Source organism: Poecilia latipinna, unplaced genomic scaffold, assembly GCF_001443285.1.
Source record: "Poecilia latipinna isolate Pla-1442-1.1 unplaced genomic scaffold, P_latipinna-1.0 Scaffold615, whole genome shotgun sequence".
Classification (NCBI taxonomy): domain Eukaryota; kingdom Metazoa; phylum Chordata; class Actinopteri; order Cyprinodontiformes; family Poeciliidae; genus Poecilia; species Poecilia latipinna.
In genome coordinates, this window is record NW_015113231.1 from 101182 (window position 1) to 121950 (window position 20769).

A 20769-nucleotide genomic window follows, 5' to 3' on the forward strand; every position below is an offset into this window, starting at 1 on the left:
TTTCATGTCTTACAGAAAAGACCTGCAGAAGATTTTAAATGGAGGGTTATGCAGGTATGGAAGGCTGTTTGATGAATAAATCAGTAAATCATCGGACCTTTCCAATGACTAAGTGTCAATCAAATAAAATTAAATGTGTTATTTGTTGTGTTAAACGAATAACATTTTAATATTTAATCGGTACCGTTTACGACCAAAATGTGGGTCGAAATCCAACCCAGAGAAGTGAAAGTCTTTAGTGAACAAGCTGCCTGGAGCACAATGAGAGGGATGGAGCCTCATCACTTCCTTCCTCTGGAGAAATAAAGCGCCTCAACCTTTAAGCTCTGCTGTCCGGTGTGACTTCAGAGCCGGCATCGATACTCATATGAAGCCTTCAGTCCATTTGTGACGATGTCGTCTCATCATTACTGACTCAAAAGAATGCTTTGTGCTGTCTTGTAAGGGGATGAGTCCAACCTGTGGCCATTTTTGTACTCAAGTTAGGAGTCAAAGATGTTTTGTGACATTAGTATCTCACCGCTGACATAAAACCTTTATTGATCTGACATTATTTTCTCCTCATGAGGTTTTTAAGATGCTGGCACACATAGACTCAATGTTTCCAAGCTAAACAAGGTCCAGATCAGGGAAGTCAAGCTCATTTTCCCTCTGTGACAAAAATCTGACTGTTCTTAAAGGGCCGGTTGTGCCAGGATCTATTTATAGAAACCATTAAACTGTTATAAAAAAAAAACATCAATAAATAAATGTTGGTTCCAGCATTCAATAACTGTTTCTTAAAATGAAAATAATATCAAACACCTTTTCAGTCCATCCTGGATTCTGATTGATTTTCTGGGGGTTTTTTGCAATCAAATTCAGATTTTTCGGTGCTAATTTAGAAATATTTGTAGGGAATTTTTACAATATTTGTGCTAATATTTGAAAAGTGACTTTTTTTAAAAAACAAAATTGCCGCATCGATCATGATCACAGACTATAATTTGACATCAAGCAAGGCTGAGGCAGCAGTCACTTAAACCCAATGTTTTTGGCCAATTTTGAAAAAATAAAAACTTGAGGTAAAATCAGATATAAATCCAAAATATTGATTCTGTGTGAATTTTGCAAATTTGTTAAAAACTGGAGGAACTTGTTGATGTAATTTGGAGTCCAGAGGGCCGCATAAAAGGCTACAGTGGACCAGACTTGGCCCCCGGGCCTTGAGTTTGACTCAACAGATGACTTTACTCCACATTTCAGCCAGAGTTTGGATGTCTATGATTATTATTTTTTTTATTATCCTAAAATATATATATAAAAAAATTAAAAAAAACACATTCAAGCTTTATTGCCACAAGAAACTTTTCTGTGAACTTTGCATATTAAGTGTTTTTTGGTGGAAACAGCTTAAGGCATGTTTTTTTTCACTCTCTCTCTCTGTCAAAAGATAATGCCGCAGTTGGCAATGTGAATTTCACGGCAATAAACATAGTAAATAAGTCCGTGTCATTTATTTGAAAACGGGGAACTGAAACAGACGTACTCTGAGGTGTGAACGTTGTTTATCAGCTGTGATGTTAATACAGTCACGCAATTACACCAAATATCAATTTGCAGCAGACAAAAAAAAACAAAATGTACCATTAAAGTTGAAAAATCTCAGCTTGAATCTGTGGGAGAAAAACAACAAGCTGCAGAGCTGGTCTGTAATCCTTTGTCACCAGCTCTTAAACTGTGGACTAGACTGACCAACACTAAATAACACTGGTTGTAAAACAATGTTATGAAAAAATCTGTGAGCTTGAACAACTTTTTTTTCTGGCTGTTTGTGTTCATTAGCGCTAAATCCCACACAAGATTTATTCAGTGTTTTATCCATAATTTTGCTTGTGGACTAATTTACTTGTATTTCTTTGTATGTGTGAATTACCTGGTGGGAATTTTATACCAACATTAGAAAAGTTCAGAATGAGACGATTGTTTACTTTCCATACAGTGAGACAGTGTGGGACCCCGTCAAGTGCTGCACAGACTCTGAGCATTTTTTTTTTCAAGCTTATTAAAACCCCTTCGCTCCACTCTGGAGCATTTCTTCTTCTTCTGCTTCTACAAACAAAAAATGTAATGCACATGTACGATACGATGCACTGGATTTTGTGGGCATTACATGCTCACGTATTCATGTGACGTTTTTGGTCTGATAAAATCGTGAGTGGTTTTAAATCTCTCTCCGAGACCGTTAGCGGTCTAATTGTGTGAGAGATACTTTTGGTCCTCCAGTAGAACTGAGGCGTAGTTTAAATGCCTACCTGAGCGTTACCATTCCTAAGTGACCAGAGTTTGCTCATCGTCTCCTCAAATCATCTCAAACTTGTTTCTTCAGACGGACGGTAAGTCTTTCACAGACACCAGATTTCAATCCAAAAGTGCATCTTGGTTATTCGGTGGTACAGAAGATTTTGATCGTGGATGTGGAGACGACTGATCTGCACCAACTGTGTGACACTTTCAGTATTAGAGGAACTTTCTCACGCCTAGTTCGGTCTTTGTTATAAAGAATTAAGGCAGCAGAAGAGAATCCAGCAGGTTAAGTAGATCTAAAAACAACATGCCCAACAGATGTAAATTCTCACTCTGCTTCGTTCTGTTTCTCTGAAAAATAGGATGTGTGGAAAAAATAAGTGTCATTTGTTTTATACACCAGGTTATTGTTATTTTTCTGTCTAATTTAACAAAACCGAGCCTCATTGTGTCCGTCAGTTCAACATGAGAGGCTTGCTGCCTTTTTAAAGGTAAGAAAATTGACGTTCATGAAATGTGTGGTTCTCACATTAGTGGTTTATAGTTGACAATCTGACACTTCCAGAGGGATTTGAGACTTTTTAAACGTTGCTCTTTCAACTGTGTCAAAACTCTGCAGGTATTTTACCTGCATTTATTGTGGCGATGCTAAAAGCAACAATAAAAACATTCAAACATCCTGCAGCAATAGATTCCGTAGATATGAATGCACCTCTCTGCAGTTAGAGCCTTACAAACATGAATACTTCCCTTAAAAAAGCAAAAACAGAATGACTCGCTTATTATTTCTAGCAGTGCAATGACAGCATTTGATCATATTTTTAAATTCATAAATATTTATTGTACCTTTCATGGAATAAACAAAGAAAAACAGCAAAAATAAATAAAAATAAAATTACAACCAACGATAAATTGTTATTGTAAATTTGAAATGACCCATTTTGTTTCCCAAGCAGTTTATTTAAGGTGAATTTTCACCACACTAATAATCTGTAGTTGCATGACAGACAGACTATTAAGTTACTGCAGAATATAACCATCACTTAAAAGACACTGTTGTTCTTCCAGACTAGTATCAAGGTTCATGTGATCTCAGTTTTATCGACAATTGAGAAAAAAATACAAAAATTTAGTCTGATGTGCAACTGAAAGTTAATGGATCGTGGAAGTTTGTCGATGCAAAATGGACAAAATGGACTCCTGAATAGCCAACATCAACCAACAGCATGCAGGAAAAGCAATATGCATTTGGGAAATCGGCTTGATGATCTCACTTATGTGAATTAAAATGAAATCTTTTCATCTGTCATGTCAGAAAGGATGCTGAAGTCCATCCATTACGTTGTGCATTGCTGATGCTGAGAGATCAGCTCGCGCTCATTAGATGGTCAAATGGCACTTAAGATGTCCACAAGGGGCCACGCGTCATTAGAAATTCCCAACATAATACCTACTGTATTTCTAGGTATCGATCACGAAGAAGCCCAACATTAAGGCTGCCAGTCATCTAAATGCTTTAAAGACAGCCATTACTTTGCAGCGTTTGGAGAACTTGACTTCAAAAGGGTGAAAACCTCTGGTGTGGTGTAGCGCTTGGGAAAGAGGAGCAGGTGGAGTCGGTGGGAGAGAGAGAGTGAGAGAGAGAGAGAGAGGCAGAGAGAGAGAGAGAGAGACGGGGGAATGCGGGGACGGTGAGAGCATACAGAGATGGGAGATAAAGGAGTACAGAGGGGAAGGCCTTTGATCTCTGGCAGGAGTCAGCGATGAAGAAAAGAGACGGAGAGCAGCAGAGACGATTACAAACAAGGCATGCACTCAATTCCCAACAGCACCGCGAACGCAGGAGGAAGAGATAGGCAGGGGGGAGAAAGAAAAAGTTGAGCAGATTGGGAGAGACAGGACAGGGTCACAGAACGAGAGATGGAGAAGAAAAGCAAGGATGAAAATGAGGCAGAGGGAAACAGATAAGACCAGGATGTTAAAAGGATTTCAGTCCAGAGGCTGTTTGGGGAGTTCTATCAAACGCTATGCTAAAGCAATTAGTATTGAGCCCCTTCTTGGAAAGTGAAGCCAAACCACAGCGGCAGTCTGTAACACAGTTAGGGCGTAACAACCAAGTCGAGCAAACCCCACGGTCCCCATTAAACCTCAAGTTTTAATTGGCGTGTCAGGATGGTGCTGCTTTTCACAGCCCACAAGTGGGCACGGTTGAAGGAGTTGGCCCGGCGAGTGAGCACATCCCGCTTCAAGAGGAAATCCCCGAGACAATAAACAGCGCTGCTTTGGCTGATTAAAAGGGTCTGTGTCAAGTGGCATCAAAAGCTCAATACCGAATGCAAAAGTGAAATCTGATGACAACAGTTGCTAGCATAACGGCAGGGAAACGCTGTGTAGATCTTTTAGCATTGGAGCTACACAGCTGAGGCAAAGTTTGAAACTAGGGAGTAATAATAACTTTTATGATACAGTAAACACAGAGAAATCGAATTAAAAGTATGCAAACAAGAGGAGTCGAAGGAAAAAAACAAGCCACGAAATATGATGTTAGCTAGTCCCAGAAGGCTACGTGTTAGCTACCTTCAACAGCCGGAGCAAAAATCCCAAAACCTCAATTTTACAAAGAGGTTTTAAGGTCTTAGGGGTACACCTGGTGTCAAAACACACTGAATCGTTTCTGCTTTTTTGAGAAAAACTATAACATCTGATAATACTGAATGCTAACTACTAAGGTTTAAAGCTTACAATTTATGTGACAATCATTATTTCAGGGATGATGACGGTGAACCATAACAGAGTTAAGAGGACCTGAGTGAATTATGCTGCAAGAAGCAAATGAGGCAACATGTTGTTAGCTAACCCATAAAGCTAACTGTTAGCTAACACTGAGAATCTTTGTCATTTGTCACTTTAAGATAAAATCATGCAATAAGTCTGCAGGAAATGGTCAGTGCCTGCTGCAAATATTACTAACAAGTATCTGGGCAGTAAATACATGAAAACAGACAAAAGCAAGATTATCAAAACCTTAAACGTTTTGAGATACATTAAAAACCTGTCAGTTTGTTTTTGTTGTTGCTTTGTTTAGGATATTACCCAAAGAAATATGTGACTAACACAAAAGCAACAGAACAAAAATATTTTAAGCGCTACAATCCATGAACAATCAACTAGACTGCATTTCTCACTTACACTAAAGCATTTAAAATTTAAATGTAAAAGAAGAGCATTTGATCTGAACTTGTTTTCTTGTTTCGATTAGGGCCCAAAAAATAAATCCTGATTTACTGAACAGAAAATAAATGAAAATTTTCAGCCCTTGAAGAGAGGCTTTAGCTTCATTATGAACTTCCAACCCAACGTTGTCAGTTCACCAGCGTTGCTGCTGTTCATTATCAGCATTGGAATTGAGATTATATTCCATCTCTCTGATGCGTCCAGATAATCTCTGATTAATGTTCATCTTTGTCTGTAGTCCATCAAATACACTTAGAATATAATGTGACGTATTCAGACATTCAAGAAACTGAAGTAGGACAGAATAATTCTGATAAACATTAAGATTATAACCTGGCATGGCTAAAGTAAAACTAATACTGTACATCTGCTTTCCAGGCCAGTGTGTCATTACATTACATTATTTTATTAGTAGAGTCAGTCGGTGCTATAAGGAGGATACTGAAGAAACCGAAACTAACAAAAACAATAGGATGATTACTTTGTTCAAACGTGTAAAAAAATAACTGCATCAAACCTTTCAAATGGATCAGGAAGTGCAATTAGGAATTTTAAATATAAATAATAAAACTTGACGTTGCTTAGAGCACAAAACATAGATTTAGCTTCAATAGATCTGCCCTTATAAATTGGACTCATTGATGTGACACCCGATGTAGAATTTTATCCTGGAATGGTACAGCTTTGGAAAAAATTAAGAGCCCACTTAAAATGATCAATTTCTCTGATTTTACTATTTATAGGTAAATGCTGGAGTAAAATTAACATAGTTCTTTTATTCTATGAACTATTAACATCATGTCTCTGAAATTCCAAGCAAAAAGTTTAGATACATTTGCAGAAAATGAGAAATGGTCAAAATAACGAAAAAGATACAGCGCTTTCAAACACCAAATACTGCAAAGAAAACTAATTAATATTCATTTAGAAACAACAACACTAATGTTTTAACTCAGAAACCAACATTTTTTAGTGGAATAACCAGGAGGTTTCAGTGCACTGGGCTCTTCGTTTTTTTAAATTCCAGAGGTGTATATTTAAACTTAGTTGTATCTTCAGTATACCTATACATTAACTGTTAAGACAGATATCAGAGTCACAATGTGCTGCTTCCAGCCTCCTGTCTCCTCATTGTTCCCTCTTACAGCAGCCACACACTGCCTCCTTTGCCTTCAGTGTTTCTGCTCTCAGCCTGCAGAGCTCCAACAGCAGCATCTCTGAAGTAGCACATTTTTCACATCAGTCTGTTGTCATTTCGCATACATCTGTTAGCTTTAACCACAGACACCAGTATCTGGTGGCCGTTCTGATCCAACAGTTCCTGGGCTCTCTCTCTCTCTCTCTCTCTCTCTCTCTCTCTCTCTCTCTCTCTCTCTGTGTGTGTGTGAAAAACACTCCTCTCCAACTGCAGCGTGCCAAGTCCCAGGAGGCTGTCACTTTCAGGAGAAACACGTCTGGGGGGCCGACAGAACTACATCTAAAGTCACTCAAACCGCATGTGACTGCCATTCTGACATTTAGTCGAACAGCCGCTGAATGTCTAACCTCTTTCTGATTGTGCTTCTACTTTAATACACGACTCCCCAGAGAAGCGAGTCCCTGTCGCCAGAGAGGCAGCACGGCGAGAAAGGTGAGCGCCGCACACGTTTGAACTCACGCAACGTCCGTTTCATGAGGTTACGGCCTCAGTGGCGTCTTCTGCTTACCTTGGAAGATAGCGGCGTTCTGGATGATGAGGCGTTTGAGATGAGCGCTGACAACCTGCAGCCCTGACTCCATGTTGCTGCGTGCAGCCACCTGATACCGCTCCTCCATCTTCTTGGAACAGCAGGTCGGGCCTTTGGTTTGGCAAACCTGCAGATCTCCACCTGGCAGTGAACCAGCAGAGACAGGATGAGCAGAGGGAAGGAGCTGCAGAGCCACTCTTTGTTTTAATTTTTATTCCAAGACAGAAGCCTCTTACAGCTCAAACACACACAACAACAACAACAAAAAAAAGACTCGGCATCATCCTCTGCAAGCTAAATGTAGAAAATGTAATTTTCCACACATTCTGCACCCTTAATTAGTGTATTATTTCTGTGTACAGGCCGTGTTATCCGGCAAAGCCGAAATCAAAAAATAAATTGCGGTTTGAAAATGACTAATTTTGATGCACAGTCATGCAACACAGAAATGTTTTCCAGCTCGGTTTGGTCGACTGAAAACCTTTTCACCACTCAAGGACACACTTGATCAAAAAAAAGTCATTTTAGGCACAAGTGTCGGGAAGAGAAGATTTCAGTATGTTTGATACAGAAAATAGCCAAGCAAGGAAACGACATCGGTCCATCTGAATGTGGAAACTATTCACACAGATAAGTAATTAGACTCCTGGAGCTTTTATGAACGAAACAGATGTCTTACTAAAACGTAAGAGGGACTCTTCATTGGACTGATGTGGCTGTACGAAACCAGATAATCGGCACTTTCACAGAAGAGTAATTAACATGTTTGTGCACAGACATAATGACCAAACGGGTAGAAATGATCAGATAATAGGATCTAATGCATTCTGACAGATCTAAATCATTTCTTCTTTTGTCCTGTTGCTCTATGATCTCAACATTTCATTCAACTGGAAACAGAAAAATTTTTTTTATCCAAACCAGTTCAGGAAGTCAAAGTGGATGCGAGTCCCTGAACTTTTCTCCACAAGTCGAGGGGGTTGGCGACTGTCTCTGTCAAGCCGAAGACCAAACATGTAAGACCAACAGTACCTTGTAAAAGTAACCACAGCAACCGATTGTTTTCACATTTTATCACATCTCTGCCATAAACTACAAATGGTTCATTGGGATGTTTTTTGTGAGTTGGAATAAACACAACAGAAAGGTCAGAGACAAGTTGTGGAGAATCTTGGTGAGGCTGTGACACAATGTCACCAGTCTGAACTTCTTACACAATGCTGTGGCACAACTCTGAGCCTGCAAAGAAAGAAAAACACACCGACAACTGGAACAGGGAGGAAGAATGGATCTGTTCCACAGACCACAACACTAAACGTCTACAAACTGTTAAGACCTGAGCGTTTGTTATGTGATTATTTCAGTCACACACCATCATGAGGTTTCATATTCTAATGAATAGAAAAATCTTTTAAAATAGGAACTCATTCCAAGTTTCTGACCACTTACATCCAGTTGTGCTAATTGTAGCCTTTCACTGGCGACACTGACGATTCTGAGGAGTGCCGACTCTTTACCAGGCTAAGCAACATCTAAAATACCTCTGGTGGGTTCTGGTTTTTCCCAGTGAGACAGGCACCCAAACCGCATTAAATGACTTCGTTCTATCCTGTAAACAGAGGCTGTACTCCCAGCTCCATCCCTTCTCTAGGTTGAGTCTGGCCACCATTCAGAGGAAGTCCTGAGAAGGACTTCCTCTGAATTCATTTTTTCTGTCATGATCCTTATCCTCTCAGGTGAGGGCCAGACATTGGATGGTCCAATAAATCGAGATCTTTGCTTTTTGGCTCAGTTTTTTCTCCACCACAACAGACCAGAGCTGCACTTGCATTACTTCAGACGCAGCCCCAATCCGTCTGTTTGACTCCGGTTCCATCCTACCATCATCTGTGATACTTTAACTCCTCCTCATGAGGCAGAGACTATAATCCTCAACGCAGAGGGAGCAGTCCATTTATTTCCAGGTCAGATCAATGGTCTCAACCTTCCAGGAACCGACTGTTATCCACCTCTCAGCTACGAAGTGCTCCAATGTACGCTGGAGGCCGTGGTCTGGAGACACAAACAGAACCACGTCATCTTCAAAAAGCGAAGACGGGTCCCCATACCCGTCACCGTCCTCTCTGTCAATACAAACTGAGATCTTGTACAAACACTTAATCACTTAAGGAACTTGGCCCGCATTTTAGATCTTGACTCGAGTATGTTTGCGTGAGCAAGTTCCAAAACTTTAGCTTAGATGATTAGGAACAATTGGAAGAAAGATACGAGGTCATCTGCCGTTACTGTTTTAACAAGACTTACGGTGATTTCAAGTCTAGTGCTTATGTAAGATGTACTTATCTGGTAAGTCATCTGTGACTTTATAATCATGGCGCATCAGAACTAGGTTCAACTCAGGAGGAGCAAGGGAATAATGTGTTAAACAAAACACGTGTAATAAAACACATATTTATTACACAATCTGACAATAACAAAAACAGAACAAAATAGTCAATGTTTTCTTTTACTAGTCCTAAGTCAAGTCAGTCAAGTTCAAGAGTTTTTTTTTTCCTTTGATTTGTTTTCAGTTCAGTTCAGTTTTCAGATCTGAATGTTATATGGTAGCTACCGGGTTAGTGTTAATATGTGCAATGCCACCGATCAAGAGGATCAGAAGAAGATTCTTCTTTGGCATCGTAGTGGACACAATGTGAATCCGCTTTTTGGATCCTGACTCGCCGTTCTTCTCGCGTTGTCTCTCAACATAACAAACAGCCTGCATATGGCAGAAACATCTTTCACTACAGTGTCATATACAATTCTAGGTCACTTCAGTGAAAGTTTATCTCTTCACTCCGTGTAGATAAAATTATTTCCAGCTGCGATAAATAATTTTGTCTTTTAGCTCAACAAAACGTCACAACTTTATTTACTGAATTGGCATCAACATATTTTTTTCAGCACTCTTAAATCCCGTACAGTGGAATAAATTATTCACTGTCACTAAATATGTCATCAGCATTTCAAAAAGAAAAGGCGCAATATTAGGAGAATAGCCTTTGTGAGTTAGCCGGAAGCATTGCTAATTCACATACAAAATTTTGTTGTAGAGAATATACATTCTTACCCATAAACAAGTATCTCCGATTGTTTTTTTTTCTTTTAACATTGAAACTATAAAATTAAATTATAATATAACTTTTAATACATAACAGCAAAATATTAGCTTGTAACTAATCGATATCCAACGAAGCTAATTATAGCACAGAACTCACCGGAGATTCGCAGCAAGAAAAAAAAAATAATCTCAAAAACAACTTTCTTCCGGGTGCAGGTGCACAGGAATCAAAACTCAACCACTGATGAAAACTAATTCTTGAAAAATATTGAAAATAAAACTGTTTTGTCAATAAAATGACTACAAAAACCTTTTTTTTTGTTTTTTCCCCCCCCCCCCCTTCTTCTTCTTCTTCTTCTGATTGTTCTAGCACAATATCACTGTAGCTTTAGACTACTTTGAGACCATTTACTCCCACCTATCGGCAATGTGGTGTATTACAATATTCGTTAAAATAACATGGGTTACACTTAGATTGACCAACACGTTCTGGTCTCATTCACCGTCACCAAAACCTTTTGCACACTAACATCTGCGCAGGATATCGCCATATCCACCTTATCACGATTAGGTGGATACTAAACTATAATGGTCACAGAGAAAGTTGGAAGTCTTGGACTTAACTCAACTGACTTCTTTGCAGGATTTCCCAATGATACAATTATCTAATGGTTGTTTATGACAAAACATTATAGAATGCACATTTTTGAGCCTTTACTATAAGATCATCTTGGAGCAAAGCTGTTACCAAAGTTTGATGCTAGTCTGGGCCCACAAAAGGTAGAAAAAGTGATCAGTTCCTTCCGTTCCAATGGGGGATTCACTTCAGCTTTTGTCGTATGCAGTACCCAGGCAGTGCTGACGTCAGTGAAAGAAATGTTGCTGGATTTCAGAGTCGTGGGTTTTGGAGTGATAGTTTTACAACAATAATTTCTGTGACACCATGTTAAAGATGCTTTTTCAGAACGCAGGCAGCAAGTTCCCTTCTTTCACCTGTTGTGTACACCGACGCATACAAAGAGACGCAAGTAGGACTGAAGCACCCAGTTTGGAAAACAAAAAGGAGTTCCAGTGAAAATGCTTCCCTTCAGTGCCTCCCCCTTCATGCCATGCAGCTGCCTGCAGATCAGTGGAGGCCGCAGTAATAATGTGCCAAGCTGCGTTGACGAGTTGTTTGCAGGATTGGCTCTTGAGAGGCATCAGTGACAAGGGGTCTGATTGATGGTTCGGTAAACAAACGTCAGGGGAGTCTGCCAGCTTCCATGCGGGATGTGCAGGATAAAGAGACAGAAGAAGAAAGATTAATTTGGAAGTTGGATTCTGAGTAGGGGGATGGTGGGGCATGGCAGGTGCATGGGTGGGGGGTCTCAGAATGCGAATGCATCAGAAAATGCCTGATAGCTTGCATGTCAAAAAATAGGGAGGCGTCTTTTGTCAAGTTGGAGGGTTTATCTTAACGACAAAGGAGATTCTGTTGGTGTGACTCCCTGAGATCTTCAGATAATAGAAACAGTGCAGACAAAGAAAGTTCATCTACCTGGAGATGCAACAATGTGACAGACTGGATGATTAATAAGTGTGGAATCAAACAGAGGACAGCTTCTGTAAACTGCTGACAGCCATCGAGGTTTAGGGATGCAGCCTAATGAGCAAAAGAGGCAATAAAGCTGTCAAACGGCACCTTTTGTATGCAAACTGACGGGCTTAATATCTCAAATCAATACCAACAAAAGACTCCTGACAGATAAGATCAAGTTAATTTCAGACTGCGGGGTAGAATTATTAAACTTTTACGTGAGGTGAGCCTGGTCGCAGCGGAGAGGAGACGGGGATTTGGCAATTATTTCCAGCAAAACAGACAGATTCATCTGTGCGTTTTGTCGTGCTGCGGATGATAAATGTGTTTCATTACACAAGTTCCACAGCAGTGAGAGGGAAAGGGACAGGATTCCCACTGGAGTTTCACAAATAATAAAATCACACCGTCTAAATATAAAGCCTTTCTTGTGACTGACAGATCAGTTGGGAATAAGCTTCCTCCGTCTCTCCTTTCACTCAAGGCTCAGCTTTGGTTCTCCTCCTGCTGCTGTTGGTTGTCTTTTTTTAAAACTTTTTTCTCTTTCAGCTGTGCAGTTTGGTACTGAACTTGTTTTCACTTCTCCCACCTTGAGTTTAACAGCTACTGGGCACTGGAAGCAGCTTTCTATCAGCCTGTTATTGGTTACTCACGTTTGTGTGTGCAGGTGTGTGTATGAATACTGGTTTTTGTTGCCTCCTCAGGACTTTTTATGGTGCAACATCCAACCACCTAGAGACTGATTGGACTTATGGACCAAAGTTCAAACCTGATGCAATAGAACATCATTTTTTACTTTAGGACAAAGCTAAGGTGTGAATTGACTAGAAATGTCTGGAATATGACATATAAAAATGTGGAATTTCATAGAACTTGGTCCTTTGTGTATTTGCTGTAACAAACCTCCAAAAGTCCAAAAGACCTTTCATTGACATACACAGTGAAAGGTGAAAGAGCAATAATGCAGAACAGGTCTTGTCTGCTGTGTTTGCTCAGCTCTTCCTCAGCCCTCTCATAAAGACTTGAATGCAGCATAAATCTATTTATTAGTAACTAAGACTCGCAAAGTGGCTCATTTATGACACAGGAAAACAGCTCTGATGATAAGTCTTGTCCAACAGCAACATGTTCCGATCCAAATGATAAACTAGTTTCCTCTCATCACAGGGAGGAAACAAGCCAGCATTAGCTTACTGGTACCATTTCTGTAAACTCTTGCCTTAGCAGAGATCCTGAGATGACCTTTTTAGCTGTATATGCTGAGTCAGGTTGCCATTTAGTGATAAATGATGAAGATACTCATATTTTAGGTGACATATTGTTCCAGATAAAAAAGCTTAATAAAACCAAGTTAGCCCTGTGTTAGACTGAAGAACAGCCTCCAGAAACTCCAAAGGATGATATCCGATGGGGAAAGAAGAATACTTTTCTCTGCACAAATGCCTCCTGACCCTCATTATTGCAGTGCAAATTAGAACACCTTTACAAAATTTTTCATTCTACAAAAGTACAGTTTCTTGACTTGCATGTGAAATTTATGTGCTACTATTCTTACAACAAAAATTGGGAGAAATATCTGACAGGAGCTTTACAAAAAACTAACCAATTAAGTTATTTTCCTATTAGTCTTTTGAACTTGATTATGTTAACTATCTAATGAGATACTTTTAAAGGTTAAAGAATGAGCCCAAACCCCAAGCCCCACAACAAGAAGTGCTGCTTTTGGGTTATGAGTTATAAGATAAGATTTGGTTTGAGTGTAGGTTAGGTTTAGTCATGCACCTGTGATGTCTAGATATAGGGAAACGGTCAGGCTTAGGTTACAGAAAATAATTAAAAATGAATAGAAGTCAATGCAAAGTCCCTGTGAAGATAGAAATACATTCTATGTGTGTGTTTGTGTGGGTGTGCGCGCGCGAGACTGTGATGGACAATTCTGTTAAACAAACTAAAGAAGGACAAAGATCCAGGCCAGGAGCAATTTGCATGTAAATTCCCCCATCATACAACCTTGAGGCGACACCTTCGAGTCATTACATGCATTCCATCAATACCCTGCAAGGTGTCAGTGTTGGACTATTTCCCATGCAGAGCAGCTGCCAGTATACAGGCACCTTGCAAAAGTATGAAAACCCCTTGAATTTATCTGCATTTTGGCAGAAAATGCTGAAATTTATGTTGTACTTCCACAGCATACAACAGTATTTAAGACAATAACAGACTGAATACTGAATTCATTTAATAGGCTAATTTTAAAAACATTTTTGACGCATGTTTTTATGTGCAAAAGATAAAAAAATAAAAACAAAGTCAAATTTTCCTTCCACTTTACAATCATGCACTACTTTGTGTTGGTCATATTATAATGAATAGAAATTCTTGAATGTAATGAGACAAAATATGAGAGAGCATTAATTCTTTGTCACATGAAAGCCAAGAAATCTGTAATCAATTAAGATTTGAGTCATTACTTTGTAATGAAAGTAGTTCTGAAACTTTGTCTCCAATTTCTGCTTACAGTTCCTTCCTAAAGCATCCATGCAACTGAAGTTTACTCATCAACCTGAATGCAACATGTCACCTCCAGCAAAACCACAACCCTTACCATAAAGTCCAAACTTCAATTGAATGGTTTAGATAATAACATATTCAGATGTTTAAGATGTCTAGTCAAAGCAAGATTATTATAGCTAATAAAAAGTAGCAAATACACTAAACTCTAAAACTAGCTGCATTAGATGAATAAAAAGTCACGACAAAATAAAATTAAACCATCATAAGCCCAAAACTATTATAACCCTGATTCAAAGCCCAGATGAGAATAGATGCTCTTCATCCAATCTCATCTTGGGTTATTTTGCAAAGAAGAAAGAGAAATAATTGTAGTCTATAGCTCCAGAAAGCTGGTAGAGAAAGTTTAGAGCTCTGACTTCAGCAAAAGTTGGTTATTGAAAAAAAAAAAAACCCTGACTCATTAAGGCTGCGTACATACTTTTATTTTATTTGTTTTAAGTTGAAAACCATATATCCTTTTCCCACTGCATCAAAGCTACACACTTTGTGCCAGTTTAACACTTAAAATCCCCGTAAAATACACTGAAGTTTGTGGTCGTGACATGAATATGAAAACTAAAATCAAGATGCATCAATGCAGGCCACTATATTGTGATTTAAAACACAGTCTCCGTCCGACCGTCCCTCGCTGCTTCCCTCTGTGGCTGAAATGTTCATTTTGGATGCGGAGAGAAGGAGCTTAAAAAGTCCAGTGTACACACACACAGGCAAGACGAGTCCGTCTCCTCTCATCTTTTAACAAGCTCGGGGACTCCGAGTCAGGGGAGCGGGGGCATCCACAAATACAGTACGTGTCTAAGTTTTCCAGCACCAATTAGGAAGCCGTGGCCATGCAAGTTTAATGACAGAGAGCAGAGGAAGAAAAACAAGTGGTATTAAGATATAGAATATGCTAAAAGCCGTTCATTATGAGCATAAATTATACAGCAGCTCCCAGTGTAGAGGGGAGAAAACACGTGGGAAACTGTAGCTGCCTCTACGGGGGCAAATAAGTCGGTGTCACTTTGTAGAGACAATAAGTGAAACAAAGACGGAGCAATTTAGAGCCAACCAAAGGAATGCGAATATCATTACCTACTGGGGATTGCCATTGTTTCTTTGGAGTGGGGAGGGGGGTTTGAGTATTTTTGGAGCTTTGTTCTCTGTTCTAGTTTAGTCATTTGATGAAGCAACAATTTGAAAGCTGGAAGCCCGAATGTGAAAGAGTTTCTTTTTTTTTTTTTTGAGCAAACACAAAACAATGAGGCAGTAAACAGCAGCTTGCCTTCATTAAAGGAAAAAGTGAAAATGCAGTTAAATTAGGGTTTAATTAGTCATCAAGAGCTGCAGCTGCACCTCAGAGTCGTGTCCACTGGTGTCTTTTAGACAGCAGAGCTATTTGAAATGTTATTACTTTGGTAACCCGTCTTAAAGGGGCAGCGTTTTGCAAAAAATACTTTTTTGAGCTTTAAGTCAGGTTATAATGTTATTCCCTCATCAAAAACACACCTGGAGTGTTGCTTTGATTCTTTTATGCATGTTTGAGAAATCCTTTAATCTCCATAGTAACCATTCAGCTGTGCAAAACACCTGGATGGAGCTAGCTCCACCTCCGAGGTCCAGCTCCTCCTTCGCGGTGCAGTTTCCAAGATTATGAATCACAGAGCAGCCCCACTCGGCTCCTTCAGACTAGACAGCAGCAATTAGCAAACACCTGATAGAACTACACATCTGCTGAGCTCATTATACGAGTTACTTCTCAGTGAAATGCTGGTAAAAACTTTGTTAAAGGGTTGATAGAGAAGCCATGTTGTGATGGTGGAGCTTCAGAAAGAATAGGAGTTTCTTAAAGAAACAGAGACCCAATTTAAAGTGACTAAATTAATTTATTTTAAGTTAAATTTGATACATATGACATTTTTTAAGCAACTGAAGGCAACAAAATTAACCAACTGTACTCTAAAATGGCACTGATACGATATATGTATCGCAGTTTTGAGTATTGGTCAATACCAATAGTGACCTGACACGACATCAGCATAAATCATACATACCTTTATGACTTATTTCATAGAGTGAAATGCTGAAAAAGGCTTCATCAAGTCATATTACTCAAACAGAAAACAACTAACCCTTTTATTATGAACCAGTGGGTTTGGGAGCGGGATACAAGCGCTGCTGGATAGAAATACTGGAGCAGACTGAATTCTGGAGCGCAGTGTTTCTATCATAGATTCTAGATGAAGGCCGATATAATCAGATACTCGCTTTTTGGTTGATATCAGACCAATTTCCAGTATTGTATCAGGACACCCCTAAAATCATCTAATTATTAATCAGAGTTTCAGGGAAACTCCCACAGCAGCAGCTACAACAAAGATGTGTTGCAGTACTCCCACAGCTGCACTGGGTTTTGTTTCTTTGATGCTGTTGCACTGCATTCGCTTGTCTTGAATCACACTGGTGGAAACAGCAAACTTTTGTTTTTTTAAGAGGTTGGGGGAAGTTTCACCCTAAGGCGCTACATACATTACATTTCTGATTCGCTTTCCTGCGGACATGGCTGTGAGTCAGCTCCAGCTACTCTGTACTGATACAGGTCCACTTCTCATTTCCTCTATTGCTCATATCATCCTCACTGTCACATCTTTAACCTTTGACCTGCAGCACTGAGAATGAGCTGCAGGTCAAAGTGGGAACGCTTTCCACATTGACCTGGAAAGCATATGGGAAAGCATGCATATGGGGACACTTTCCATATGAACAACAAACTGATGTTTCTACTGGCAGAAATGACAAAGAAGACGACAGGAAGTGGTAGCATGGTGTGTTTTTTTAAATGACTGATGGAAACACCTCAACTGCAAAATTGTGTTTTGTTCCCCCAGATTAGAAGAGCATCGACAAAGTTTTGTGCACATTTGTAAACACAGCTAGTGTATTGTGTTCATAACTATCTGTATGAATCTTTGGGTTGTCTGGTTCATACAAACATATAAACCTGACAGATTAGCCATCTATGGGAAAAAATAAAATCATGAATTTCTAATTAGACAACATGGTTGTACTGCTGACTCTGCCTAAATCTGCAGTTTGCCCAGTTAAACAGCTTGGTTCTTTCTTAAAGACTTAAAGTCTTAATGCCCTGCTAAAACATTTAGTTAAACATTAGCCGGGAATCATCAGCAAATATATTACTGCCAATGTAAAAATTCAATGAGCAAATCTCATGGTGGTAAATTTGCAATAACAATAAATGCTTTATATACTCTGTAACTCTAGTCAAATCAATGCTCATGCTGGCAGGATAAATATGTGTCTCATTCCAACTTTGTCACAGTTCCAGGTGCTCTAAATTAGTGAGACACAAAATATTGACATCAGAATTGGCCAAAGTTAGTCTTTAGCATATTATATCAGATAAATACAATTAGATCGATATTAATAATGTAGATTTATTTCCATCTTGTTACCAATTGTGTGTTTTTCTACAGTTGGCAAACCGTAAGGAAAAAAAAGTTTGTAATATCAATAAATATTGAATATCGGCCATAGCAGTGATATTGTTATTGCTTAACTTTTATACTGGTGCATTGCTACTCTAAATTTTTTAATAATTGTTCAGACTGCTGATAACAGTCATCACCTTCCTTAACTCCTACAATGGCATTAGCCTGGTTAAGGAAGGTAACAGTGAGCAAACTGTGGTAATAAAACGATCCTGACCCGCTGGAATAATTAATCAGCGAATTCTGTTTATAAAACTTCCATGATGTTCTGAATTCAGCTGAGAATTATGTTGGATAACGATGAAAAACAAATCTGTGTTCTTGTTTGAAGCTTTACGGTTAAGACAATTATGTCCAATCAGGCACATTAAGTATTACTGACCTAATTGTCTGTGTTGACACTGACGTTCATTCTTTTACCAATACTGCCTGATCCAAACGGACTTTGTGATTGATTTGTAGAAGTTGTTGCTCCATGCCTGATTCTCCTCTAATAAACCAGCCTGCACCCTTTCCCAGATGCAGCAGAAGAGTCCAGCTGCCGTCTCCTGAACTCATTCCACATGAGCGCCGACTCTCCGACTGAAGGTTGCCTGACCTACTCTGCCTCAGCTTTGGGGAGGCTAAATATTTCTCTCAGCCCGCTGCGATGTTTCACCCTCTGGCTGCCAGATAAAACGCTGGATGGCCCTGGCGGAAGGTGTGTGATTAAAGATGGATGTGTGGAGGAAAAGGAGGGTTCAGCAGCCGGTTGGAGCCGGCGTTTACCTTTGCAATGGGTGGTTGGGGGGGAGCATGACAGAACAGGCTTCAAAGTGCATCTCGCTTTCCTGCCCCTGCTGTTTAATTCGCACAGTGTTTCCCGGTATGTCTCGCTCTCTGGAGACGACGGAGCGTTTCCAGAGCTCTTAAGAGTCGTGGAGGAGCATGAAGATCCCATGCTGGGGCCAGAGAGAAAGCCGTTAACCCGGGGAACCTTACACGACACTAAAACACCCAATTAACATTTGCAGCTGGCTGTTGTTCAGCCCCATGAGCGGCTTCTGCTTTTAAATGCTGAATCGGAGCGTAAGCGACAGGCTTCGACATGCTGCTTTCTGCACAACGGAGCAGGAGATTGGCGCTAAATTTATCACCATCTATCACATTCCAATCACAAACGTAACGGATTTTATGTGACGGACCAACACAAAGACGTAGCAATCAAACGAAAAAACTAAAGTTTGCAGGGGGATTTGTATTCACCCCCTCCTTTACTCTGATACCCCTAAATAAAATTCAGTGCTACTAAAAAGCAAACAGTATGACAGAGTATTGGGGCCATATGAAAAGAATAAAAAAAAAGTCATAATATAACTTTATTTTCATAATAGTACAACTTTATTCTTATGCGACTTTATTCTCGTATTTATTTTTTATATTTTAACATGGACCTAACACTACATCACACAAACTATGTTTGTAATTTAATCTGTTTAGGGTCTTAGAGGTTTGCTGGAGAACATGCATCGTTAGATGACGTCCACAGCTCAGGAGGGACAATCTAGTAACTTCTCAAATTTTACTTTTATGGAAGAATACCCACCTCCCCCCCCAAAAGATACAAAAAATAACAATAAGAAGCTCTATAGTTGAAGCAGCGGACGCTGGAAACAGGTGGAAGAAGGAGTTCAAACCAACAAAGACGTTTTTGAACTACATGAAGAACACAAATGCAGCGGCATGGCGCTGTGAGGATCCTTCTCTTCAGAAGCTGGTCAGGAGATAAATGGAGCTAAACACGAGACGATCCCGAGGAAAACCTGCGACAAGGCTCCAGAAGACTTGAGGTCTGGGTGGAAGTTCACCTCTCGGGAACAAGGTTCACGTAAAATTTCATCCACATTTAAACCCCATCAATCTGTGCTGGGACTTGAAAACCGACGCTTCGGTTACAGAGACGCACCTTTGTGAAATTGTCACAAAGTGTGGTTCCAACAGTGTTTGACACGCAGGGACTGAATACAAAAGCACGCCACACTTTTCAGATTTTTGTTGGTGAAAACCCATTCCTTTCACCAAACTTCGACTGAAAGTCTCATCAAATCGCAACAAAACCCCCACTGAAGTTTGTGGTAAGATGTGAAAGTTCAAGGAATTATTAATACTTTTTGCCAGACAGTATTTGCTCCCCCCCCCCCACTCCAAACATCAGAGAATATTACATTTAAGAGTTTCCAACAGCTGCAGGCAGATGTTCACATCTGCTTCCAGATTTCGGGTGTAAAGGATTGCGTCTCGCTTTCGTGTTTAGATCAATATTAGAACAAATTGATTCTCTATAAGCTTTGCAGACGGTACCGATTCAGCGCGGCTTTAACAAGATGCCCAACGTGGGCGATAGATTTTTTTTTTCCCCTAGAGAATATTGGAGGAGGTTCAGCCGAGGAGAATGAAGACAGAAGGAGCAGAGGAGAGTAAATAACTGAAGTGTATTCTGGAACTTAAAAGAAAGAAAGAAAAAAAATCTAGATGTGAAAGTTACCTGACACCGGACTTTCAGGTACCCACTTGGAACCGGGGTGCAGAGCGTGAAACGCGGCGCGCACCTCCTGGCAGTTTGGTGCCTGTCCGCCGGGAAGCGGGAACAGCTGGAGAAGGAGGGCGCACAGGAGGAGCGCTCCGTGGACCGATGCGGCCACCATGGCAGGGAGGCCGGCGGAACCGGAGCGAAACCGGACGTAACGGGGAAAAAGAAAAAAAAAAAAAAAAAAAAAAAAAAAAAAAGCCAAGGGAAAAAATGCT

General features: G+C 39.9%; 1 protein-coding gene across 1 annotated transcript in view; it reads right to left on the bottom strand.

Annotated features, from left to right (window-relative positions):
- gpc3 (glypican 3) overlaps nt 1-20769 on the bottom strand; it is a 119760-nt gene that overhangs the window by 95104 nt on the left and 3887 nt on the right. The window contains exons 2-3 of the mRNA XM_015043079.1: nt 20510-20732; nt 7227-7388 (exon numbers count right to left, since the gene is read on the bottom strand). Coding sequence (XP_014898565.1) covers nt 7227-7388; nt 20510-20669 — 322 coding nt within the window. The 5' untranslated portion in view covers nt 20670-20732. The remainder of the gene's footprint in view (nt 1-7226; nt 7389-20509; nt 20733-20769) is intronic.